Source organism: Rosa chinensis, chromosome 5, assembly GCF_002994745.2.
Source record: "Rosa chinensis cultivar Old Blush chromosome 5, RchiOBHm-V2, whole genome shotgun sequence".
Lineage (NCBI taxonomy): Eukaryota > Viridiplantae > Streptophyta > Magnoliopsida > Rosales > Rosaceae > Rosa > Rosa chinensis.
In genome coordinates this window covers 35,358,404-35,384,291 of record NC_037092.1, presented here as the reverse complement: position 1 = coordinate 35,384,291, position 25,888 = coordinate 35,358,404, and the positions used below count along the sequence as shown (strand labels likewise).

The window sequence follows — 25,888 nt, the reverse complement described above, 5'->3', positions numbered from 1 at the left end:
TTGATTTCATCTTCTTTTTTATAAGGCATTGATTTCATCTTCTGTCCAAAATGGGACTATTAAAGGTTTAGTGATGTCACCCTCTGCTCCTGTTATATATCCACCATTTACTTTTTGCGGATGATTGCTTCTTGTTTGGGGAAGCTTCTGTTAGAGAGTGTCAGGCTTTCAAAGATATTATTTCTACTTATGCTCAGGCTTCTGGTCAAAAGATAAATCTTCAGAAATCTAGCGTGGTTTTCAGTGGCAATGTGGGGTTGCACTCAAGAAATCAACTAGCAGGCATTCTTGGTGTGGAATGTGTTAAGGAACATGGTATGTACCTGGGATTACCTATTCATGTTGGTCATAACAAAACAACTATTTTTGCTTACTTGAAGGAGCAACTTACTAAGAAATTGATTAGTTGGAGGTCAAAGACCCTAAGTGTAGGAGGTAAGGAGTTATTAATTAAAGTTGTGGCCCAAACCTTACCCAATTATGTTATGAATTGTTACTTGTTGCCAAAGTCTCTTTGTGATGATCTTCAGCAGCTCTGTTCTCAATTTTTTTGGGGTAGTACGGATGAAAAGAAAAAGATCCACTGGAGATCTTGGGAAAGAATGTGCCTTCCAAAGGAAAAGGGTGGGATGGGATTCAAGCATTTACATGCCCATAATTTAGCCATGTTATCAAAACAGTGTTGGAGAATTTTATCCAATCCTAGCTCACTTGTGGCTCAGGCATTCAAGGCTGTTTACTATCTCCATGGTTCGTTTCTCACTACGGATATGGGGGATAGACCTTCTGACTCATGGAGAAGTATCCTGGAAGCTCGATCTATTATTCAAGCTGGTCTATTTTGGAGAGTTGGGAATGGGACTTCAGTAAATATCTGGGAGGATGAGTGGATCCCAAATGTTGCTTCTCATTCTCTTATCAAACAGGTTGATACCATTTTTGAAAGAGTTTCGGATTTGATTGACACTAGTACTTGGTCTTGGGATAACACTGTTGTCCATGCATGTTTCGATAATGATGTGGCTCTGCAGGTTCTATCTATTCCACTGAGTAGAAGACTAGGCTGTGACAAGGTTGTTTGAAGCTTGATAAGAAAGGCTTTTTCTCAGTCAAATCTGCAGACTTAGTGGCTCGTGACTTCTCTATTGGCCATATCTTTGCTTCCTCATCAATTGGAGATCCTTATGCTCCATTATGGAAGGCTTTGTGGAAGGCAAAAGTCCCTAACAAGGTGGCTATATTTGGATGGAGGGCTGCTCATAATCTCCTTCCAACAAGAGTAGCCTTGACTGCTAAAGGTACACTGGCGAATTGCAGTGTGTAGTTTGCTCTCAACTAGTGGAGACACTTGAACACTTATTTTGTGAATGCAAAATTGCTCGGGAAATTTTGGGTTCTCCTCCACTTTCTATTCCCTCATCCTCTCTGCCTTGGAAAGAATGGCTTTTGGAGAGAGCCACATCGTTATCCTCTACTCTAATTGATAAATTGCTTATTCTTTTGTGGAGCATCTGGCGGAATCGAAATGATGCTTTGTGGAGAAATCATTCCCAAAATAGCTCTAATCTGGTGGCTTCTTCATTAGCTTGGTACGAGGAATATACGCAAGCTCAGGAATCTTCTAATGTTACACATGTTCGACAAAAAGCTAGTAAAAGATGGTTAGCTCCTGAAGGGGACATGCTGAAATTGAATGTAGATGGGTCTTTCCTACCAAGTATTCAGTATGGAGGCACAAGTGGGGTTCTTCGAAATGCTTAAGGGCTGTTCCTCGCTGCCTTTTCTCATAGGGTGTACTTTGTAAGTTCTCCTTTACATTCCGAGCTGTTGGCCTTAAAGGTGGGTTTGGAGTTACTTCGGGCTATGCAAGTAACGAAGGCTGTAGTCGAAACTGACTGCTTAGTATAGCAGTACAGGCAGTCAACTCGGAACAGATTGATTTATCCCCTCTGAGTGCTTTGATTGCAGATGTTAAAAGCTTACTAAGTTCGAGTGAAGATCTTAGTGTTAGGTTTGCTCCTAGACAAGCAAACACAGTAGCTCATAGATTGGCAAGCAATAGTTTTGATTTCAATGTCCATCATGATTGGTTTGTTAATGTTCCAGAGTTAATCCTGGATGCCCTCATATACGATTTAAATCGTACATAGTAATGAAATTTTTGCTTCTTCAAAAAACGTATCCATGAAAATATGGTCAATCATTCACTATGTATATCTATGTTACAAATTCAGCAGCCTCATTCTTTTTTTTTTCTCAGAAGTAATGTAAAATATTTGCAGCATATAATTCTTCATATATCCACATGTAAACGATGTAATGCGTATATACAACCTGTATTTATGATTTTGTATTAATCTTCGATATTTTAGTTAGTACCATCCAAAGGTTCTGCCTGCAGGGCTGCTTATTAGGCTCTTATGTCGATCTTTTTTATCACTGGGGCAGCACCGTGCATACTGCTTTGCCTGATCTTGCTCTGCTCATTGCATTCCTTTTTCAGTTTTCTTCCCTGTAATTTCTAAGTCGATAGAGCTCCTTGATATAGTAGTGCAGCCTATCTATCATCAGTGCCAAGAATAGGGAAAACCCTGCAGTACAAAATCGAAAACAATTGAAAAAAAAAAAAAATCGTTAATAGCACAAAAAAGGTAATGAGACTACATATATTTTGCATCATGATTGAGAATATTTATATTCTGAATCACTTTTTGAATTCATATCATGACAAGGAGTCACATTCTACAATGCTACATGAAGAGCATAAGAAAAAATTAAGATGGTCGGTCCAAAACTCCAAATTCCAAACTGATTTGGACCCGAGGATTGTCCGGTGTATATGAGATAATTTTCAATTCATTTGATTCATAGGAAAAAAAAATCCAATTAGTAAAAAGAAAAAATTACAAGAGATCGACGAATGTAGAAATTATTCTAGAAAAGGGTAATCAATGAGTTATTTGGATATAATTAATTGATGAATGATGATCATCACCTATAAGAGATGCTTCTAATAGACGGTATGCCATAAGAACCTCATCAGTGTGATTAACAAAGCCTGCATCAATTGAGCGTTTCTTCTGCACACTGAACACACTGTATATGGTAGAGCTAAAGAAGACGAGAATGGTTCCTCCCACACTCTTCACCACCAATGGCCCTCGTCCCTGCTTCGAACGATCCAATCCCATGATCACCAACTGCCTCAAAGGGCTTCGAAACAGAAGGCTCAGAATCAATACCATTTCGGCACACACAAGTGTAAATAAAATTTGAATCATTTCTTCAAATAGATAAAGTGCAACCGGAAAGCAAAGATCGGTTATCTTTTTATTTTGTTGGTTGAATGATTTTACTGACATGAAAAGACTTTGGAGGATGCAGATGTCGGAAATGTAAGTTCTGAAATCCAATCTTGTGATCGGGGGTACCTTTGTTCAATGCATGTAGATTGGGTTCCACATCTAGATTACTTTTTCCAAACTATTGCTTTAGTCAAAGAATTATACTTTCTAACACCACATGAGGAAAGAATGGAATGACTTCCTCGGGTTAACTTCATGTATACACTATACCAAAAAAAGCTATCAGAAAACAGAGTTCAGACGACAGAATAGTCATTTTCTGTCGTCTGAGTGTTTCAGACTAAACTCAGACGACACATAAATTAAATGTGTTGTTTGATTACAATGAGAAACCATGCTTGTTTCATTTTGAAGATATGGTCAGACTCAGATGACACTTAAATGTCGTCTGAAAAGATGAAATTTTTTTTAGCAAAAGGTTTAGATTTCCCTCCAACAAGATTAATTCTTTTCCCTCCTAATTGCTCAAACCCTATCGGTGACCAGTGAATGTAAAACTATTCAGACAACAGAGCTAAGAAATTCTGTTGTTTGAATAAGGAGTGTTTGACTTTTTTTATTTGAAGTCGATCTGTTTTGACATAACACAAAACCTAGCAGCTTCGTGTTTTTCATTCCCACAAACCTCTTTGTCTAAAACTCTCTTGCGCCAACCAGAAACTCTATACCTCTCAAAAATCGGCCCTCTCTCAAATCAAATCTAATTTCTGAAACCCAGTCCTCTCTCACCCAGATTTCTCTCCTAATCTCCTTGACGAATCGATGATCGACGGCGGTTGCATGACGGGCAGCGACACATCTCTTTTCGGGTTGCCACAGAAAGTCTAGAAACCCGTAGAGCAGAGAATCGTAACCCACCCGTGTACTTTCTATGTTTTTAGCCTCCACTGACCCTTCCAGAAGTTCCATGACTTCTAGATGTTTACCGTGCCAAATCTATACATAAGAGAAAAGCATCGGAGGAGAAGAGGTTTTTCATCGGAGGTGATGTTTTATTGATGCTTGTAGTTTTGTGGTTTTGAATCGGTGGATTTTGTTGTGGTTGGGTTTCAATTGATCTTGGTTTTTATGTTTTGTTGAGGTAATGATTTTGGTTTCTATGTGTTTGGGTATGGTTTTGTGGTTTTCAGTGGGTGGTTTTTGTTGAGGTTTGGATTGTCAGTTTTTATAGATGTTTGGGTGTTTTGTTGTTTGAATGGTGATGATTATTTTGTTCTTATTGTGTAGGTTTTATGCAAAGGAGTATTTGGGTTGTTCTTTTGGTGTTGTTAGTTGGTTTTACTTGGTTGTGCTACTGTGAATCAGGTATTTAAGTTTTGTTTTCTGATTATTGATGAATCTTCTGTTCTTTAAATCGGAGGAAAACAGAAAGCAAATAAGCTCGATGAGAGTTTCTTCTATTGAGTTGGAATGACTTGGAAACAAGGAGATTGAGCGATGAGCTCGCTATGTCAAATTAATGTTTGACAGGAATTGAAGTACTATAGAAATGTAGGAAATAGATTCTATATATATATATATATATATATATATATATATATATATATATATATATATAAAGCACATATACTAAACCTCTTTCTTTGGTTAACATAAATGGATTCTATTTGCTTTGAAACAATAAGATCTATATGTCAGGAATCACGATGCAAACTAATCTCTTGCTACCTTTTCATTATCTTTGCCTATTCATTGATGATTTTGTTATTTCATTATGTATTCATCATCCGATGATATCTCTGAGGTCCTTATGCTTTGACTCTTCAAACTTCACCAACCTTTTCTACCATTTTTCACAACCCTGGCTCAACTTTGTAACAAAATGCATTACAACTTACTATATGCTACCACAAGTAACGAACCAAAATCCTATTACTTGAATAAGAAAATGGCTAATCCATCATCTTGGGGAAGCCTCTGTCAACATATAGTGATCTATTATCCAGCCTCTGTCAACATATAGTGATCTAATACCATATCGGAATTAGATGGTATGCCAGATGGTCGATTCATAATCCTTTATGTGGATGAGATGCTAGAGGTTTAATTTTTTTTTCATCTACTCTTCCACAGATGCAAAGCCCAAACCTCAAGGTCAAAAATCCTCTCAGCAATGCCTCCACCATCGTCTCTCTCCAAACCCCCAACCTCGCCGCTGTCCCTAGACGCCTCCGACCCCCTCCGCGATGCCATTGAGGAGCTCCAACTTTAAGCAGACAGTCCTACTCTTCCCTGCTCGATCTTAAGGTATAGAGTGGCCTTTTTTTAATTTATATTTGCATTTCGTGGATGATTGGTTTTGTTCATGGTAGTGAATTTTTTTCTTTTGTTCATTAGTGCAATCTGCAAGACGGGATGGAGGGAAATCCTGTTGCTAAAATCATCCAACCCATCGATATGATGAAGGTGAGTGTTGAAATGCATCAAGGTAGTAATTTCTGTGAGATTTGGATTGGACCCATGATTCCAACTCGGGTCTTTGAGCTTAAAGTTGGTTTCTTTTGATGGGTTTCAGATCTATGATTGGTGGGTCTATTTCGGATTTTGATTTGGTTTAGTGGTGTAATGTGGTTTAGTGGGATCGATGGTTTAATTGGTTTTTGTTGTATTGGTTTTGGTGTAGTTGAGAATTCAATTGGGTCTGGGATCAGCTGGACAAGTTTCCAGGACCATGATCAAGGAGGAGGGTTTTGGTTCATTGTATAAGGTAAGCTTATTTGGTGTGAATACAGTTTGACTTTTTGATTCATGATTTACTTGATTTAGTGCTGGATGAGGAATTTATGTCTGTTTGAGGTCTCGAATTTTAGATTCTTCATGCCAATCAGATATGTATTCCTTTCCATTAAAATGGGGACTGTTAGATTGGTAAAGGTTAATATATATATATATATATATATATATATATATATATATATCAGGCTGAGACACTAATATATAGATTGGTAAAAATTAATATATTTTTTTCCAGACAAGTATCTTGATCTTAACTGTTTATGGTTGCAATTTTTTTTTCCCTTCGGCTCATATTATTCTCTGCACAGGACCTGAGTAACCAACCTAGGTTATTGCAAACCCAACGTTCCGAAATAAAGAAGAGATTAAGGTGAATGCTAGAAAATTGGGGTTTGAGTTGTGTTTTCTGGTTTCATTCACTTATGTTGCTGTAGAGCCCTTGGTTAATAATCCCATACTAATGTTATGCAAATCTTGAATTCTGCAGCTGTTGGACGAACCCTGATATGATCAACAATGTAGATCAGTTGGGGCAAATGGATGATTCAATTTGAGAATCGCGTAACCAGATTCGAACACATAAGGTATCATCCTGCTTCAGTTGTGGATCTCATTATAAGAAATTATGTGTATGCCCTGCTGATGTTAGGATTGTGTTGTTTGAATAATGTCACATGATTAATCTTTTGCATTTAATGTTATGTGGATCTATTTGGTCGTCCGTTTGATTCCAGTAGTTTTGTAGGAATAAGTTGAAGATTCTGTTAGTTTTATAAGTTAGGTGATCAGTCTGCAGAAACTGTCTGCAGTTTGATCTGTGCTTCTTGTTTTCAAAAAAAAAAAAAAAAGGTGTATTTAGCTGATCTTGTTTTGGTTATAAGTTCCGTTGGAAAACCTGTCATGAAAGACCAAATTATTTTCAGAAGGGCATTGAAATTGAGGTAAAAGAATAAAAGCATACTCAAATCTTAAAGGAAGCAGTTAGTTGGATGTACAAGGCCTCCTAAAGTACTTCCAGAACTGTAATTGAAACTGTGAAATACTGAAATGCTTCGAAGACTTTAAAAAGTATGCTTAAAGTAGCTTTTGGGCAAGTTCTTCTCTATAAGTTAGAGCCAAATCAGCATATCCAATTGGTTAACATTATACACATCCTCATCTTGGAATTAAGCTTCTGCTGGTGTCATTGCTCCTTCTGACTTTGTGAATCATTCACTGAAAGAATCTTTTCCATACTTGGTTTTCAGCTAAGAAGTGTGCCCAGCTTTTTTGTCGATTATACTAGATGTTTCACAAACTAATAGAACTAATGAACAAAAGTTTTGATCATGTGGGAACTGCATTTGTAATTTGGGCTATTTTGTGTCAAAGGTTCTTAATCACATGTCAAGAACCTTATTTCTAGTTATTGTATCGCCACTATAGTAATTATGCAGATCTTTGGCTCAATCTCATGCTTTAGGTGAAATGTTTACTCGCATTCCTTGTATGGAATGAAAATTATTTTTCTCAAACTGTAATCATGCATTCCTCATATGAACTGCCATAACTGTGCCCCAGCATTGTCTGATAGTTGTTGACTTGTTGTCGTCTTTCAGATCAGTTGAGCAGCACCGTTTCGCCACCAAAAAACAACACCGTTTGATTCTGTTGTTCCCCATTCTTTCAAATTCATCATTCTCCAATGTTATCTCAATACTGTTACTCTACTTGGTTCTCTATGCTTAGTAATAAATGTGAGTTGATGTGGTAGTATTAGTGACTTGGTTTTCAAGTGGGAAATCATCTGCATGTAAAATGTGTATGTTGCTGTCAATACCTGTTTTGTGCGAGTTGGTTTACTATTGTGCTACAGATGTGGCCAGATCATTGGCCTGTAATTTGGTTGCAACCCTCTTCATTCTTCAAATCAATATTTTTTTTTGGAATAAACATTAATTATTATGCATTTCTCACTTAAGGAAAGTATTCTTTTTCTTTTTACTATACTTCTCTTTATTATTTACATGTACACTATAACTTAAATTGTTCCTGAGTTCACTATGTATTGCTGCAGTATTTGGACGAGAACAAGTCATTGATTCTGAAGATTGTTGAGAGCCAGAATTCAGGGAAATCACTACTAGCAAAATAACAATACACACGGATTTACTGTAGTTAAAAGCCACAGAAATCCGTGTGAAATAGAAATACTAACAGAAATCCGTGTGAAATGAGCATAATCGGGCCCACAATAATTTATACAATAACAATATCAACGGAAATCCGTGTGCATAAACAATAGTCACAGATATCTGTGTAAAAACAAAAACATTTTCACACGGATATCTGTGTGAAAATCAATTCACACTGATTTCTGTACATATTATAAATTAGTTTATTTCGAAATAATTAATTTTTATGTTATGTGAATTATGGAGGGACGGATGTCCGTTACAATAAGTATTTGATACAGATATCTGTGTGAAAAGAACATAATTGAGCCCTACAGTGATTTATACAATAACAATACCGACTGAAATCCGTGTGAATAAACAATAGTAACAGATGTATGTGTAAATGATAAAATATTTTTACACGGATATCTGTGTGCAGATCAATTCACACTGATTTCTGTGTGAAAATCCGAAATTAGTTTATTTCGGGATCATTAATTTTGTTTGTTATGTGAATTACGGAGGGACAGATTTCCGTTATAATAAGTATTTGATACAGATATCTGTGTGCAATGAGTAATACACACGGATTTCTGTGTGAAATGAGTAATACACACGGATTTCCGTGTGAAAATATTGACACAGATATCCGTGTGAAAAGAACAATGAGCTACAGAATTCCGTGTGAAAAAAGAGACTACACACAGAAATCCGTGTGAATAAACAACAGTAACTGATGTCTGTGTAAAAACTAAAACCTTTTCACACAGATATCCGTGTGCAAAGAACAATTAGCTACAAAATTCCGTGTGAAAAAGTATATGTGTATATAAGGTTAACCACTTATTTGATATTGAAAGAACGGCGGATTGAGTTAATTTTTTTACACCGTACCTATTAATACATTATTACCAAATACCAATATCAAATTTATCAATTTTTTATTTTTATTTTTTGGATTGCACAAAATTCTTGTATGTCTACTAATGTGGTATAACTAGTTTTTTAGTTATAATGAAAAGTATATCTTCTATAAGCAACAATGCGTAGGAAATAGACTTTATCAAAATCGACCGTAGGATTTTATCATGATAAAAATAAATGGTTGTGTTCAAAATTTCAGCTATTTTCGTCGTCGTTTGGGCTTCGATCTAGTAGGTCAACCCTAAACCTTAAATACTACATAAAACTAATATGTTCATCACCGCTCACTCGTAACTTATTTTTTCAATCTGTCAGCTCTCATACTCTCATGAATATGAGATATACCAAATAATGTAAAAATTTTGAAAAGTTTATCTCCTCGTGGTTTTACTCCCCTTAGAGAAGTATAGGTGTATATAAGGTTAACCACTTTATTTGATATTGAAAGAACGGCGGATTGAGTTAATTTTTTACACCATACCTATTAATATGCTATAAATACATGGGTAATGTCAAATTTATCAATTTTCAATTTTTATCACATGTATGACACAAAATTCATATATGTCTACTAATGTGGTATAACTAGTTTATTAGTTATAAAGAAAAGTATACATTCCATAAGCAACAATGCGTAGGAAATAGACTTTATCAAAATCGACCGTAGGATGTTATCATGATAAGAATAAATGGTTGTGTTCAAAATTTCAGCTATTTTCGTCGTCGTTTCGGTTTCGATCTAGTAGGTCAACCCAAAACTTTAAATACTACATAAAACTAATATGCTCATAACCGCTCACTCGTAACTTATTTTTTTGATCTGTAAACTCTCATGCTCTCATGGGTAGAAGCTATATCAACTAATGTAAAAATTTCTGAAATTTTATCTCCTCAAGGGTCGGCTCCCCTTAGGGAAGTAGAAGCGTTTAAAGGGTTGACCGGTTTTTGGTACAGACATCTGTGTGAAATGAGTAATACACACGGATATCTGTGTGAAATGTTAACACGGAAATCCGTGTGAAAAGAACAATGAGCTACAGAATTCCGTGTGAAAAATGAGACTACACACAGAAATCCGTGTGAATAAACTACAGTAACTGATGTCTGTGTAAAAACTAAAACCTTTTCACACGGATATCCGTGTGAAAAGAACAATTAGCTACAAAATTCCGTGTGAAAAAGTATATTTGTATATAAGGTTAACCACTTATTTGATATTGAAAGAACGACGGATTGAGTTAATTTTTTTACACCGTACCTATTAATACGCTATAAATAGATGAGTAATGTCAAATTTATCAATTTTTTATTTTTATTTTTTGGATCACAAAATTCTTATATGTCTACTAATGTGGTATAATTAGTTTATTAGTTATAATGAAAAGTATACCTTCCATAAGCAACAATGCGTAGGAAATAGACTTTATCAAAATCGACCGTAGGATGTTATCATGATAAGAATAAATGGTTGTGTTCAAAATTTCAGCTATTTTCGTCGTCGTTTCGGTTTCGATCTAGTAGGTCAACCCAAAACTTTAAATACTACATAAAACTAATATGCTCATAACCGCTCACTCGTAACTTATTTTTTTGATCTGTAAACTCTCATGGGTAGAAGCTATATCAACTAATGTAAAAATTTCTGAAATTTTATCTCCTCAAGGGTCGGCTCCTCTTAGGGAAGTAGAAGTGTTTAAAGGGTTGATCGGTTTTTGGTACAGACATCTGTGTGAAATGAGTAATACACACGGATATCTGTGTGAAATGTTAACACGAAAATCCGTGTGAAAAGAACAATAAGCTACAGAATTCCGTGTGAAAAACTCTATTAGCTACAGAATATATAATAGAGATAAATACACACGAAAATCAGTGGTAAATATATATGTATCTCACACGGATTTTCGCGGTAAATTTTTTCCCGCTCACTTTTTTGGAACAAATTCAATTTCCCTCCCCTAGTAGTATTACACACGGATTTCTGTGGATTTATTCCCGCTCAATATTTGGATATTCCCACGGATTACTGTGGGTGCTGTTGTAAATATTACCGAGGTAAATTCACACGGATATCTTTAGTAAACGCAAATGTATTTCACACGGAAATCTGTGTGAAATACTATAAACACACAGATTTCCGTGCATAATGCTGCTTAAAACCAGAAAACATCTAAAGCCTCCTCCGAATTCTCTCATGTCTCCCTCTCTCTCTCTCTCATCTCCTCCACCCACTGCCCCCTCCCCCACCCTCTCTCTGCTCCTCCGCCCACTGCTCTCCCTCTCTCTCATATCCTAGCTCCTCTTCTCTGCCTCCCTCTCTCTCATCTCCAAATTTTTTTGGTTTAATGGAGGACAGAGGAACTAGATCTGTTTTCTCTCTCCTTCGACACCCACTTCCGGTCACCACCGTGACTCACCTCCACCATCACCGACCTCCGACGAGTTTAACGCATCCTCCTTGAGTCCCTGCAACAACCCACGCACCGACTCTGCTCACTTCCACCGTCAAGCACCGCCTCCCTCCACTCCATCGGCATAGCCGACCCGCGCAGACCGCCTCCCACTAGTCCATCCTTCCCTCTTCTCTGTGCCGGCGTCTCTTCCCCCGCCTCTGCCGCCGCCCAGGAAATTGGCCGGCACCGACATGCTTCTGTTCTTTTCCCTTCACTTTTTGTTTTGTTTAACACTGTTCTGTTTTGTTTAACGCCGTGTCCGGAGGTGTGGTCACATGATTTCCAACAATCCGAAGGGACCAATCTGTCGCATATGATCTTTTACCCATAAAGACCAAAAATAATGTGAGTATATTATTATGTATGCATGCTGGGTTATTGAAACTCTAATTGTATCAGATTAATTAGCCTAGCTATTTGATCTCTCTCTCCAGCTCCTTGAATCCAGATTCACACGATAAAGAGAATTAATCATGATTAATGGTAGTAATGATAATAACAATAATAAATAATTTGATTTCTTTCATGTTTTGATCAAATTCTCAATTTAGTGATTTTCAGGCAGATGATACCCGAAATCGATTTCTTAATTTTGTATTATATGTTGGGGAATAAACTTTTGTTTCTTTGCAATCGTAAATTCCATTCTTGATTTTTTAATCATTTCCATGCGTCCAGTATTTGTTGCTTAAATGATTCGATTTTAAAATCTGAATTTTTCTGGTGGCTTCTTCTGACCAAGTTTGCAATGGCTAAAGCATTATTGGTATAGTAGGGTAGGGAATATAGATCATTCACATTAATTTTACAAGCATTGAGTTGTAATCTGTGTGATAAGATTTACTGATAACGTACTTAATCCTGTCCATTTTCAGCAATTGTAACCAGCTAATTAAGAAGAAACAATTCATCCGTACATGCTGGGAATTGTAAGTTGCTAGCAGGTGCCATGATGAATAAGCTGGAGTTAATTGGTGCCATTAAGAAGAAACAATTCATCCTTCTTATTGTTGCTTACATGCTTCTTCTAACAGGTGTATTAAGATTGCAATTGTGCATGACATTGCAGAAGGTATCTTTTGCCTCCTTCATCTTTCATTATGTTTGACACTGTGTTAGGCTTTTCTGATTAGGAATACCACCCCAAATTTATCAACTTTTTTAGTGAATTGCAATATTCTATGGCGAGTTTTGAGCCGGCCCATTTTTGAGTTGGCTGCCTTTGATTACAGTGCATACAAGGAAATTTTGGAGGTTGAACCCCCTGAATGGCTTCCTGACAGTTCGACTAGAGTTTGCATGCAGTGCACTTCTCCTTTCACTGCCTTAACTCGTGGCACTATGAGGAAATGGCCAACCTCTTTAAGCACATCTGCTACCTGGTGCACAAAGTTCCAGAGATGATTCCTCTAGAACAGAGTAGGAGCTTTGGGCAATAATCTCTTCAAATGTACAATTGGGATGGTTGAAAGGCCCAACCTTGATCGGATTTTGTGGTTCAACTGTGAAATATGTACTTTTGATTTTTTTATTTATGTAATTTTGTGTGAATAATTTTGTGTGAATTGTGGATTTCTGTGAAATGTAAAGAATATCTTGTTATGAATGTAAAGTTTTAATATTTTCGATTGAGTTGTGGATTTGTTCATTTTATTGTAAATATTTGTAGTATATTTATTGCAGAATTTTTTTTTTTAATATGCTGTTACTTTTACACACAGAAATCAGTGAGAGTTAGGGTATAGGAATTTCACACGGAAATCCGTGTCAATAGTTATAAGTTTTGACACAGAAATCAGTGTGAGTTATATCTCACACAGAAATCCGTGTGAAATACAGTTTACACATTTGACACAGAAATCCGTGTGAAATAGAGTTGTTGACACGGATTGCGTTCTATTCCGGTAATTTATATTTATGGAATTATAGTGGGGCCCACGTAACCTTTTCACACGGACAACATAATCCGTGTGAGATGAGCATTACCCCCCCTCCAAACCGCACGGTAACACCAATCTGTGCGTGTACTGTGTGTAAAGGCTATCACACACTGATATCCGTGTGTTAAAGTCTTATTACCCACAGATTAAAATCCGTGGGTAATTGTTGTTTTGCTAGTAGTGAATTGAGTGAATGTGCAGAGTGAGCATTTATTTCTTTTATTCTCCTACTTTGCAATTTATTAGCACCACGCAGTAAGTTGGACCCTCTAAAGCCTAGGATATTGGAAACTGCTTTGTGGGGTTTAACCTATTAGTTTCTAGTAAAATCAGAATTCTTGTTTTGAAAGTTAGCCCTATTTGGCTTGGAGGTAAAACGTGTACTTTCAGAATTTACTGCTAATTAAAGCCAGTCAATATATCTGGGTGCTGCCTAGTAGTGCACATAAACATGTGCCAAGGTCCTGCTGAAGGCAGACTGGATATTCGAAGTGACATACATTTTTGATTCATGAACTGCTCTTTAGTATACTATAATGATGAAGTTTTAATTTTTTTTTCTTTTCATTCATAAAACATGCAGTAGAGTTTGTTATTAGGTCTCTGGTTTCAGTCTCTACTTCTCACCATTTAACAAATCTATTAATCTCTTTATGTTCCATTATTGTTTTCCAAAGTATCCTATAAGTCTCTCTCTGACAAGTTATGGAGGTCATGAAGATATTGGAGATTGACCTTGAAAGTGGATGGATTTTGCCCAAGTTATTTCAGGTAATTGATAATAACTTTTACTTGGTCAAATTAAAAGCATGCCTCCAGAGTTTTTGTTGTATCTTTAGGATTATTTGTGATAAATAAAGACAGCAATGTATGAAGTGCTTAAAGCTGTTGACTATGAGTGTGCATATAAACTTTGTTAATTTTCGCTTCTTTTACTTGCTACCTATTTACCAATTTCTTTCTCTCTCGATCTGTTGGTATCATATGCCAAAGCTAGCATATTTGCATCATCTCCTTTCGAATAGACTGCAGCTAAAATCTAAGATGTATGAAAACTATTTTCACTATTTGAATGAAATGTGATGATTTTCCTTTTGTATGTTATTTTTCTAATTTACTCACAAGAACAAATTCCGCAGCAAAGCGCGGGTAGTATTTCTAGTATATATATATATAAATATCAACTCCTTCCAATTCTGATTACTGTTGTGAAACATATCCATTCACATTAACTTGTATTTTTTTTTTAATACTTGCAGTGGGAAAGGAAAGCAAATCACTTCTACACACAAAAAGACATTGATCAGGTCCCGGCCGAGTGGGCAAAGTATGTCAGCCAATTTCAACAAAGCTAGTGTGTCGAGAAGATTCTAATTTTGGACATGCATCATCTATAACCCATATTAACTAGTTATGCAGTTGGTCTAAGTATCTATTTTTGGCCGGCAAGTACAGTTTATGATCAGTAGTATGAGATATCAGTGTTTTTTGGGTTACATTTGTTGATCATGCCAACTGCTATGGGTTATTGAACTGATGTTTATTAAGTTTAGCTCCATGATGGATGTATGTATAGCTACAGGAATAGATTGATCAAATATTGGTATTTTTGTGAATGGATTTCATATTTGATGAATGCATTGTGTTGTTCCCAGATTTACATGATTATGGCACAGCAGGGATACGAGTATGACATCTGGAATAGAAAGCAACAACAAAATGATGTTGTTGGACGCGTCAAAGAACAACAGAAACAAGAAAAAATGTGTTCATATTTGGACTCTCAAACAACAGATAATTGTTGTCTTCATGTCAAAACAAAGACAGAGTCGAAAATGAAACAACATTTAACTGTCGCTCAAATTAGCTTCAAGCAACAAATAATTGTCCTGTTTGTGCTCTTCAACCTTCAGTTAATTGTTGTAAAGTATAAACCACAACAATAGATAAATGTAACCTTAACAACTTTTAAACCACACTTAATTGTAATTCAAAGTTATATGCCACAACAGATAACTATTACTATAAGTTAATAAAAACCACAGACAACTGTTATTTGTATTCTCTTTAAACGTCATTTAACTGTCATCTGTGACTAAACTCAAACGGTAAATAAATGTAGTATTAACTAAGTTCAATGTACACTTATCTGTGACTATAATGCATATAAAACAACATATAAATGTTATCGTAGGCGACTAAAGACGATAAATAATTGTATTTTAAACTGAATAAGAATGACAGTTAACTGTTATTGAACTGGAATAAAACAACACTTAACTGTTATTATAAGTCCATTCAGACCACAGAAATTATAAGGAACTGTTATTTGTTTCTAGTTCACACGACATTTATCTGTCGTTTGAATTCACTAGCCTCATATCTCGATTTCATCAGACAACAGAAGACCTAACAAATTTCTGTCGTCTGATAAATAAGACGACAGAGGAAATCTGTCATCTGATGCCCCAAGAGACGGCACCGTACTAGACAACAGAAATTTTTTTAATCAGACGACAGATCTCCTCTGTCGTCTGATTGCTTTTCTGGCATAGTGATACCACATTACCATGGTTTGGAGACACCTTGTAACTTGTTATGTATGTTAGAATTCACCTAAGCTTGTTCCTTAGGAATGAGTTACCCCCATATATGTAACAATTTCAATTTTGATAATGTCAGAACAAGTACTCTTATCATGAAAGGTAAAAAGAACACGCAGCATCTCATGCTTAGTATTGCACAAGATTTTAATGAAGCTTCTGATTCCCAATTAAAGTATTAATTGTTCTTCTCATTGTTGAAATTTTGTATTTAGAATATAAATATATTTGCTTCTTTCGGATTTCCGGTTTACCCGATCGATGCTGACTGGACACTGGAGGAGAGTTAACACAGAGGTTCGAGTTGGGAAAGGGTGCTTTGCAGGCTAGTTGCAGTACTGCACTATTGCCAATTTGCCAGGGTGGACCATTTTGTATTTCTTTATGTAGTTTAAGAAAATGAGAGAGTTTTTTAAATTTCTATTTCCCGTCTACATTAATTTTAATTCTTATGGAGAAATTGTCTCTCTCTGATTTAGGTGAACAATATAGATATGATCTATTCCTTTTCAGGTCTCAAATTTTCTGGAAGAAAAGTACTGCTATTTAATTACATTAAAAAGAATACAAGAATCTCGACAATCTTATCAAATAACCAGAAAAGAAAAAGAATTGGATACAGGTTGATGTAAATCATTATATTACACTTATTGCGCGCCATTACTGATGTGATGCTGTTGCAGAAGATGTTGTGAACTATGAGGAATTGGTGGTATAGCCATTGCCTGAAGACTCAGTTTGCCCTCCTACAGAGCTGGTGGTATAACCAGACAACGTGGATAATGATATTGGAGGAGCAAAGGTGGTCATCGGCATATGTGGTGGTAGACTAGGCAATGGAACTTCGAAGTTAAGCACCTGAATTGCTTGTTGTATTGAAGGCCTCATACTGTAATTCGGATGAGCACACCATAACCCAACGATCATCAAGCACTCCATTTGTTTCTCATCAAAATCTCCTGAAAGTACAGGATCGGCAGCTTCAATGACTTTCCCTTCTCCATAAAGCTCCCAAACCCACTGCACCATAATTATTTGATTACTTATCAACGTAAGATCAATAGGTTTCCTTCCGCAGGCTATTTCCAAAGCAACAACTCCGAAGCTGTAAACATCCGATTCCTTGCTAGCCTTTCCTGTGGTAACATATTCCAGAGCCATGTAGCCTCTGGTTCCAGCTACAGTTGTTGTTTCCCACTGTTTTCCATGGTCCACAAGTCGAGCTAGCCCGAAATCCCCAAGTTTCACATTGAAGTTTGAATCCAACATAATGTTGCTGGATTTGATATCCCTGTGCAAAACACATTGTTCCCATTCTTCGTGTAGGTAAAATAAGCCAGAGGCCAACCCTTGAGCAATCTTGTATCTTACCCTCCAACTTAACAAGCTTTTTAATTTGAATAGATGGGAATCTAAACTACCGTTGGGCATGTACTCATAGACAAGTAGGAGCTCACCTTTTTCATGGCACCAACCAATTAGTTGCACCAGATTTCGATGCCTAAGCCGACTGATGATCCTTACTTCCGATACATACTCCTTTAGTCCTTGGTTAGACCCCTTGGATACCCTCTTAACAGCAACATATGAGTTCAAGTCTTTTATGAAGCCTCTATAAACCCCACCAAAACCTCCCTCTCCAAGCTTCTCTCCCTCTACAAAATTATTTGTTGCTCGAGCCAACTCGCTGTACGAAAACTTCCTAGGGCCTGTCCCCTTTTCAAATTCGTCATCAAGTACCGTGGGATCTTCATCATCACTTTCCCCTCCTTCCCTCTTCTTCCAAAAGATGAACCAAACCAATGTCAACCCACCAACCAAGATACTGAATCCACCAATACTCAACCCAACGACTAGTGCTATACTCACACCATGGGCATTTCCTGGGATAGCCAGGTCAGTAGAAGTAAAATTCCACGAGAGGATCTTGTGCACAACAAACTTATCCCTCGTTGCAGCAGAGAACCCGACAATGACCAAGTCGGGCAAGTGCTCTATCAGATCAACACGGTGAGAAAGATAGTCCATCTGTTGGGTACCATTAACAAAAGTAGTGAAGGCAACGCTAAGATTTTTTGTGCTAGAATTGTAACTAACCGTAGCACTATTGTGTTGTCCATATGTAATATTACCATTCCAAGGCTTGGTGTTCAAGGACTTGAGAGAGTTGACGTCGATACCCACATGGTTGCCGGTGGGATCCTTGATGAATGTTTGATTATTCTGGGAGATATCAAACTCCACCGCCACAAAGTTGTACCCAATTTTTCCTGACGTCCTTGCCACAGGGAGGCCGAGGGCACCATCTCCTCCGAAGGATGTGTTGAAAAGGGATCCGGCTGGCGCTATGAAGAACACTAGCCCTTGTGCATAGTCGGGTGCCCCTAGAGAATCGATGACAAAGGTGAAATGTGTAGTAAAATCAGCGAGCTTTCCGGTGGCAATTTCGCGGAGGAGGAAGGGTTCTTGGCAGGTGGCTCGGCCGACTCTTTGCTGCCGTGGTTCATCTACAACATTAGTGGTGAGTCGGAGGACTTGCCTGTCGATGGTGGCATCTGCCTCGGTTTTTATTATAGAGTATGCACCGGAAAAGCTCGAGAGATTGAAGGTTAATGAGGTTGCAGAAGGGGTTAGCAGAAAGAAGAGAAGAAGAAGGAATTGAAGCTGTTTTAGTGAGTACTCATGAAGGTGTGTCATGATCCGATTCCCACAATTGTTGATGACAACCATTCTAAACTTTTTGGAGAGACACAGGAAGAAAGAACCGGTAACTTCTTTGGTATATATAGTCTTCTTCTAAAGACCCCTGTTCACCAGTTCCAACAAATATATATTTTTCTTGCATTGAAGGGAAGTGTTCGGGATTGACTGGTTCAGAACTCATCACAGTTTTGAACCAATCCAGTAGTACTAGAGATACAAATGATGAGTTCTGAACCAATCCAGTAGTACTAGAGATACAAAACGAATCACACATTCATTATCCTTTGGTTAGATACAACGCGAATCACACATTTCTTCGATGGGTCCTGGCAGCGTGCTAGTCACGTGGCTGTTAAATAAGAAGCCTCTCATGCTTAGTCAAGGTTTAGGTCAACAAATGAGCTTTGTCCAAAAACAAAAGGTCAAAGGCGGTCAAACAGAAAATTTTACTACATATCCACGCGCGATGCACGTGGGAGTTAAAAGATGAGGGCTAATTAGACCTCCAAAAAGCGGTTTCGAGTTGCAGCCGACTCTGGCTCTCTGACATCTGAGAAGACAAACAAAATCGATTTGAAAAAATTGAGTTGCAGCATCGTGGGCAAGTTCATTCTGGTTCCTGCAGCCCAAGTTCAATTCTGTTTGTAATTAGAATCAGAATTAGAATTGTATCCTCGAGAGTCTTGCGAGGGCGGTTAAGCAAGTGGATTTGGTCCCCATATCATCGGAGCAGCTTGAGGTAACGATTACTTAACCAAGAGCAGTTATGTTTGTGTTTGTATTTGTACTCCTTAAGGGCGGACAGATTGTAGGAGGTCTCTCTCTCTCTCTATTTTCAATACTTCTGATGTTTATCTCTCATCTTAGATTTTTATCCGGGTAGTGCAACTTATTCAGTTTCAAGTCTCGTCTCTTACATATAAATAATAAATTGGTCGAAATGAAACAACATCCTGCTTTGTGCGAACAAAACTGGGCAAGAATTTTCTTTTTCTTTCGGTTGCTGTTGCTGGGTCATTATCTCACGACATGCTGAAAGGAAGGTTAAGCTAAGCTGTACGTCAAACATATTAGATTCCTCTAGTTGCCTTTTCATCGTGTAAAATTTCCTCTTTAGCGCACAATTTATACCCTTAAGCGTAGGTTCTTTGACCCATTAGAGTAGTCTGCATATATTGTGAGTCTCTGAGACAACAGGTGCAGCCAGCCCTGCATCACTCAAGTCTGATGCTTCCAGTCAGTATCTCCACCATTTTTTTAGACGATAGCGAGACAAGAACTGATATTGATGAGCGTAGCATCTTCACCAACTCTCTCATTTTCTTAAATTGTTTAATCTCGACACAATTTGCGTTGACAGTTTCCAGCTTACCAAAGGCACAGATCAACAAGTTTCACTTGTAATGAATTAACTTTTGTCTATTGCATTACTAAGGTGTGCTTATTTTGACTTTTTGAGTGATTTCGACATCTCTTGTGTAAATGAATGTTCTTGCCACATAATCTCTACGTGCATGTGCTCAGTCTTTTGATCTCATGCTTAATATTATGGGGTTCAGAGTCTAGAGTTTATGGATTGTGATTGAGTGAATAAATATATTTCAGAAGAGAGGGCACTTCCCTAAACACTGGAAAAACCGTGGTACTGGTTGCTTATGCTGTGAAGAAAATAGCCAGAACACCTTGTTATGAACACAAGGTCTAAAGGGGCTGCATAAGATTGGAATTTGTCTGTTTAGAGTCTCATTCCTTGCCAAACCTAAATTTGTACGACTATTTTGAGTTACTGAGTTGTTGAGCAACATTATAAGCTCCGGGATCCCTTCTTTGTATTTAAACACCGACTATTTTTGTACAGTTGTTGCAACAGTTATGGCTTTATGCCTTTGGAGTCTTGGACAATGGTTGTTCGTCCCAACTCTGGGATCCCTGCTTTATGCTTTTCCTGATCTTGCTATGCTCATTGCATTCCTTTTTCAGTTCTGCTTCCCTGTAATTTCTAAGTCGATAGAGCTCCTTGATATAGTAATGCAGCCTATCTATCATCAGTGCCAAGAATATGGAAAACCCTGCAGTACAAAAAAAATCGTTAATAGCAACAAAAAGGTAATGAGACTACATATATTTTGTATCATGATTGAGAATATTTATATTCTGAATCACTTTTTGAATTCATATCATGACAGGGAGTCACATTCAACAATGCTATATGAAGAGCATAAGAGAGAATTAAGATGGTCGGTCCAAATTCCAAACTGATTTGGACCCGAGGATTGTCCGGTGCATATGAGATAATTTTCAATTCATATTCATAGGAAAAAAAATTCAATTAGTAGAAAGAAAAAATTACAAGAGATCGACGAATGTAGAAATTATTCTAGAAAAGGGTAAACAATGAGTTATTTGGATATAATTAATTGATGAATAATGATCATCACCTATAAGAGATGCTTCTAATAGACGGTATGCCATAAGAACCTCATCAGTGGGATTAACATAGCCTGCATCAATCTGCACACTGAACACACTGTATATGGTAGAGCTAAAGAAGACGAGAATGGTTCCTCCCACACTCTTCACCACCAATGGCCCTCGTCCCTGCTTCGAACGATCCAATCCCATGATCACCAACTGCCTCAAAGGGCTTCTAAACAGAAGGCTCAGAATCAATACCATTTCGGCAAATACTAGTGTAAATAAAACTTGAATCATTTCTTCAAATAGATAAAGTGCAATCGTAAAGCAAAGATTGGTTATCTTTGATTTTGTTGGTTGAATGATTTGCTGACATGAAAAGACTTTGGAGGATGCAGATGTTGAAAATGTAAGTTCTGAAATCCAATCTTGTGATCGGGGGTACCTTTGTTCAATGCATGTAGATTCGGTTCCACATCTAGGTTACTTTTTCCAAACTTATGGTTCAGTCAAAGAATTATACTTTCTAACACCAAATGAGGAAAGAATGGAATAATTTCCTCGGGTTATTTTCATGTATACCACATTACCACGGTTTGGAGACACCTTGCAACTTGTTATTTATGTTAGAACTCACATAGAAGCTTGTTCCTCAGGAATGTCATTTATGTAACAATTTCAATTTTGATAATGTCAGAACAAGTACTCTTATCATGAAAGGTAAAAAGAAAGCAGCATCTCATGCTTATTATTGCACAAGATTTTAATGAAGCTGCGCTTCTGATTCCCAATTAAAGTATTAATTGTTCTTCTCATTGTTGAAATTTTGTATTTAGAATATAAATATATTTGCTTCTTTCGGATTTCCGGTTTACCCGATCGATGCTGACTGGACACTGGAGGAGAGTTAACACAGAGGTTCGAGTTGGGAAAGGGTGCTTTGCAGGCTAGTTGCAGTACTGCACTATTGCCAATTTGCCAGGTTGGACCATTTTGTATTTCTTTATGTAGTTTAAGAAAATGAGAGAGATTTTTAAAGTTCTATTTCCCGTCTACATTAATTTTAATTCTTATGGAGAAATTGTCTCTCTCTGATTTAGGTGAACAATATAGATATGATCTATACCTTTTCAGGTCTCAAATTTTCTGGAAGAAAAGTACTGCTATTTAATTACATTAAAAAGAATACAAGAATCTCGACAATCTTATCAAATAACCAGAAAAGAAAAAGAATTGGATACAGGTTGATGTAAATCATTATATTACACTTATTGCGCGCCATTACTGATGTGATGCTGTTGCAGAAGATGTTGTGAACTGTGAGGAATTGGTGGTATAGCCGTTGCCTGATGACTCAGTTTGCCCTCCTACAGAGCTGGTGGTATAACCAGACAACGTGGATAATGATATTGGAGGAGGAAAGGTGGCCATCGGCATATGTGGTGGTAGACTAGGCAATGGAACTTCGAAGTTAAGCACCTGAATTGCTTGTTGTATTGAAGGCCTCATACTGTAATCCGGATGAGCACACCATAACCCAACGATCATCAAGCACTCCATTTGTTTCTCATCAAAATCTCCTGAAAGTACAGGATCGGCGGCTTCAATGACTTTCCCTTCTCCATAAAGCTCCCAAACCCACTGCACCATAATTATTTGAGTACTTATCAACGTAAGATCAATAGGTTTCCTTCCGCAGGCTATTTCCAAAGCAACAACTCCGAAGCTGTAGACATCCGATTCCTTGCTAGCCTTTCCTGTGGTAACATATTCCAGAGCCATGTAGCCTCTGGTTCCAGCTATAATTGTTGTTTCCGACTGTTTTCCATGGTCCACAAGTCGAGCTAGCCCGAAATCCCCAAGTTTCACATTAAAGTTTGAATCCAACATAATGTTGCTGGATTTGATATCCCTGTGCAAAACACATTGTTCCCATTCTTCGTGTAGGTAAAATAAGCCAGAGGCTAAACCTTGAGCAATCTTGTATCTTACCCTCCAACTTAACAAGCTTTTTAATTTGAATAGATGGGAATCTAAACTACCGTTGGCCATGTACTCATAGACAAGTAGGAGCTCACCTTTTTCATGGCACCAACCAATTAGTTGTACCAGATTTCGATGCCTTAGCCGACTGATGATCCTTACTTCCGATGCATACTCCTTTAGTCCTTGCTTAGACCCCTTGGATACCCTCTTAACAGCAACATATGAGTTCAAGTCTTTTATGAAGCCTCTATAAACCCCACCAAAACCTCCCTCTCCAAGCTTCTCTCCCTCTACAAAATTATTTGTTGCTCGAGCCAACTCGCTGTACGAAAACTTCCTAGGGCCTGTCCCCTTTTCAAATTCGTTATTAAGAACCATGGGATCTTCATCATCACTTTCCCCTCCTTCCCTCTTCTTCCAAAAGATGAACCAAACCAATGTCATCCCACCAACCAAGATAATGAATCCACCAATACTCAACCCAACGACTAGTGCTACACTCACCCCATCTCCTGGGATAGTCAGGTTAGTAGAAGTAAAATTCCATGAGAGGATCTTGTGCACAGCAAACTTATGCCCCGTCGCAGCGGAGAAGCCGACAATGACCAAGTCGGGCAAGTACTCTATCAGATCAACTTGGTGAGAAAGATAGTCCATCTGTTGGATACCATTAACAAAAGTAGTGAAGGCAACGCTAAGATTTTTTGTGCTAGAATTGTAAGTAACCGTAGCACTATTGCTTTGTCCATCTGTGATACTACCATTCCAAGGCTTGGTGTTCAAGGACTTGAGAGAGTTGACATCAATACCCACATGGTGGCCGGTGGGATCGTCGACGGATTCTTGAGTATTCTGGAATATATCAAACTCCACCGCCACAAAGTTGTACCCAATATTTCTTGACGGGCCATCTGTCGGGTTTTCGACAGGGAGGCCGAGAGAGCCACCTTTTCCTAGGGTGCTGTTGAGTAAGGAACCATTTTCCGCTATGAAGAACACCAGCCCGTCTCCATAGGTGGATTCAGATCCAGTATCGATGGCAAAGGTGAAGTGTGTAGTAAAATCAGCGAGCTTTCCGGTGGCAATTTCGCGGAGGAGGAAGGGTTCTTGCCAGGTGGCTCGGCCGACGCTTTCCCCCCGTGATTCATCTACAGAACTATTGGTGAGTCGGAGGACTTGCCTGTAGATCTCAGCATCTGGCTCGATTTTTATAGTGTCTGCATCGGAAAAGCTCGAGAGACTGAAGTTTAATGAGGTTGCAGAAGGGGTTAGCAGAAAGAAGAAGAGAAGAAGGTATTGAAGCTGCCTTAGTGAATACTCATAAAGCTGTGTCATGATCCCATTGCCACAATTGTTAATGACAGCCATTCTAAACTTTTTGGAGAGACAAGGAGAAAGCTAGAACTGGTAATTACTTATAAGCTTTTGTATAGTTTTCTTCTGAAGACTAAAATAGGGCAGCCGGCCTTGTTTACCAGTTCCACAAAGATAATTTTCTTGTATGTGAAGTGTGTGTTTGGGAATTGACTGGTTCAGAAGTTTGAAGTTTTCAATCAATATAATGCTGTAGTACTACTGATACACACGAATCAGACATTCAGTATCTGTTTTTTTTTTTTTTAATAGAAGTTGATTGTTATTCAATAATCAATAGCCAATAGGCCATAGCTTACAAAACTTACATAAGAATTCCGGCAAGAAAATCCGGTAAAACCTATCCAAGCTAAAGCAAACTAATTAACATCATTGGGAAGCTCACAATTAAGCTTCGCCTCCTACGGAAAGAAATCATTCAACTAGCCCTCCCTTGCCAATCACGCAATTGTAGTACAAGGAAGGAACTAGAAACATCATAGAAGACTCATAGAAACTTAATCATGCTCACACAGGCTCTAACCCCTAGCCAAAACAATTAACCAATAAGTAGCTCCTTCTCATTCGAGTTGGAGCATAAATCCACACCTCCCCAAATATTGGAGATTGCCGTCGAGAACGACGGAAGCACCACCGCCTTCTCGGACAGAAGTCGGCCACAGAGATAGAAAAACTAATCGTGGACAGCATCCTCTCCACCAACCAGATTCACCACGGCCTCCTATGACAGTGAAGGAGACACCGCTGCCATCTTCTTTTCGGGCTCGATCAGTTGCACGGCTAGGGCAGAGCAAAGTCGACAAAGTTATCTATGAATATATTAAATCACTACAATTATGTTTTTACATGAAATATGACATTTAGTATCCTTGATTATACTATTAATCATAAATTAATGGTCCAAGTCATTGGATGCACGAGGTTGACAAAGTCCAGTATTGATTTTTTTGATACAACAGAAACCCCCCCCCCCCCCCCCCCAAATATTGGAGATTGCCGTCGAGAACGACGGAAGCACCACCGCCTTCTCGGACAGAAATCGGCCACAGAGATAGAAAAACTAATCGTGGACAGCATCCTCTCCACCAACCAGATTCACCACGGCCTCCTATGACAGTGAAGGAGACACCGCTGCCATCTTCTTTTCGGGCTCGATCAGTTGCACGGCTAGGGCAGAGCAAAGTCGACAAAGTTATCTATGAATATATTAAATCACTACAATTATGTTTTTAC

At 37.9% G+C, this 25,888-nt stretch overlaps 5 protein-coding genes and 2 long non-coding RNA genes across 7 annotated transcripts; 3 read left to right on the top strand and 4 right to left on the bottom strand.

The window, feature by feature from the left end:
- Positions 1-2,245: 2,245 nt before the first annotated feature.
- LOC112165165 lies at positions 2,246-3,417 on the bottom strand. The gene is made up of 2 exons (XM_024301602.2): positions 2,996-3,417; positions 2,246-2,591 (listed from the first exon to the last, which is right to left on the bottom strand). Exons 1-2 carry the CDS (start codon positions 3,360-3,362, stop codon positions 2,500-2,502), a joined length of 459 nt encoding a protein of 152 aa, XP_024157370.1. The 5' UTR covers positions 3,363-3,417; the 3' UTR covers positions 2,246-2,499.
- A 2,071-nt stretch (positions 3,418-5,488) lies between these two features.
- LOC112165166 (agamous-like MADS-box protein AGL30) lies at positions 5,489-6,687 on the top strand. The gene is made up of 5 exons (XM_024301603.2): positions 5,489-5,612; positions 5,703-5,771; positions 5,989-6,072; positions 6,410-6,471; positions 6,589-6,687. The coding sequence occupies exons 2-5, from the start codon at positions 5,721-5,723 to the stop codon at positions 6,653-6,655; spliced, it is 264 nt and encodes an 87-aa protein (XP_024157371.1). The 5' UTR covers positions 5,489-5,612; positions 5,703-5,720; the 3' UTR covers positions 6,656-6,687.
- A 4,699-nt stretch (positions 6,688-11,386) lies between these two features.
- On the top strand, positions 11,387-13,305 carry LOC112165167. Its single transcript, XR_002922693.2, has 3 exons — positions 11,387-11,979; positions 12,510-12,706; positions 12,867-13,305. It is a non-coding gene; the product is annotated as an uncharacterized LOC112165167 (long non-coding RNA).
- Positions 13,306-16,703: 3,398 nt separating this feature from the next.
- LOC112165163 (L-type lectin-domain containing receptor kinase IX.1) lies at positions 16,704-19,109 on the bottom strand. The gene has a single exon (XM_024301600.2). The coding sequence runs from the start codon at positions 18,905-18,907 to the stop codon at positions 16,874-16,876; it is 2,034 nt and encodes a 677-aa protein (XP_024157368.1). The 5' UTR covers positions 18,908-19,109; the 3' UTR covers positions 16,704-16,873.
- A 275-nt stretch (positions 19,110-19,384) lies between these two features.
- LOC121049405 lies at positions 19,385-21,303 on the top strand. Its single transcript, XR_005800041.1, has 3 exons — positions 19,385-19,619; positions 20,486-20,986; positions 21,067-21,303. It is a non-coding gene; the product is annotated as an uncharacterized LOC121049405 (long non-coding RNA).
- On the bottom strand, positions 20,727-22,105 carry LOC112165164. The gene is made up of 2 exons (XM_024301601.2): positions 21,319-22,105; positions 20,727-20,949 (listed from the first exon to the last, which is right to left on the bottom strand). Exons 1-2 carry the CDS (start codon positions 21,590-21,592, stop codon positions 20,759-20,761), a joined length of 465 nt encoding a protein of 154 aa, XP_024157369.1. The 5' UTR covers positions 21,593-22,105; the 3' UTR covers positions 20,727-20,758.
- Positions 22,106-22,442: 337 nt separating this feature from the next.
- On the bottom strand, positions 22,443-24,900 carry LOC112166635 (L-type lectin-domain containing receptor kinase IX.1). Its single transcript, XM_024303510.2, has one exon. It carries the CDS (start codon positions 24,647-24,649, stop codon positions 22,577-22,579), a length of 2,073 nt encoding a protein of 690 aa, XP_024159278.1. The 5' UTR covers positions 24,650-24,900; the 3' UTR covers positions 22,443-22,576.
- Positions 24,901-25,888: the final 988 nt, after the last annotated feature.

What these genes read in the sequence shown, in the direction of transcription:
- LOC112165165 (XM_024301602.2), bottom strand. Translation starts at nt 3,362, where the DNA reads ATGTCAGTAAAATCATTCAACCAACAAAATAAAAAGATAACCGATCTT. An exon ending in ATTAGAAGCATCTCTTATAG is followed by an intron (nt 2,592 to 2,995) that starts GTGATGATCATC and finishes TTTGTACTGCAG; the next exon opens with GGTTTTCCCTATTCTTGGCA.
- LOC112165166 (XM_024301603.2), top strand. Translation starts at nt 5,721, where the DNA reads ATGGAGGGAAATCCTGTTGCTAAAATCATCCAACCCATCGATATGATG. An exon ending in AACCCATCGATATGATGAAG is followed by an intron (nt 5,772 to 5,988) that starts GTGAGTGTTGAA and finishes GTTTTGGTGTAG; the next exon opens with TTGAGAATTCAATTGGGTCT. An exon ending in GTTTTGGTTCATTGTATAAG is followed by an intron (nt 6,073 to 6,409) that starts GTAAGCTTATTT and finishes TTCTCTGCACAG; the next exon opens with GACCTGAGTAACCAACCTAG.
- LOC112165163 (XM_024301600.2), bottom strand. Translation starts at nt 18,907, where the DNA reads ATGGTTGTCATCAACAATTGTGGGAATCGGATCATGACACACCTTCAT.
- LOC112165164 (XM_024301601.2), bottom strand. Translation starts at nt 21,592, where the DNA reads ATGATTCAAGTTTTATTTACACTAGTATTTGCCGAAATGGTATTGATT. An exon ending in ATTAGAAGCATCTCTTATAG is followed by an intron (nt 20,950 to 21,318) that starts GTGATGATCATT and finishes TTTGTACTGCAG; the next exon opens with GGTTTTCCATATTCTTGGCA.
- LOC112166635 (XM_024303510.2), bottom strand. Translation starts at nt 24,649, where the DNA reads ATGGCTGTCATTAACAATTGTGGCAATGGGATCATGACACAGCTTTAT.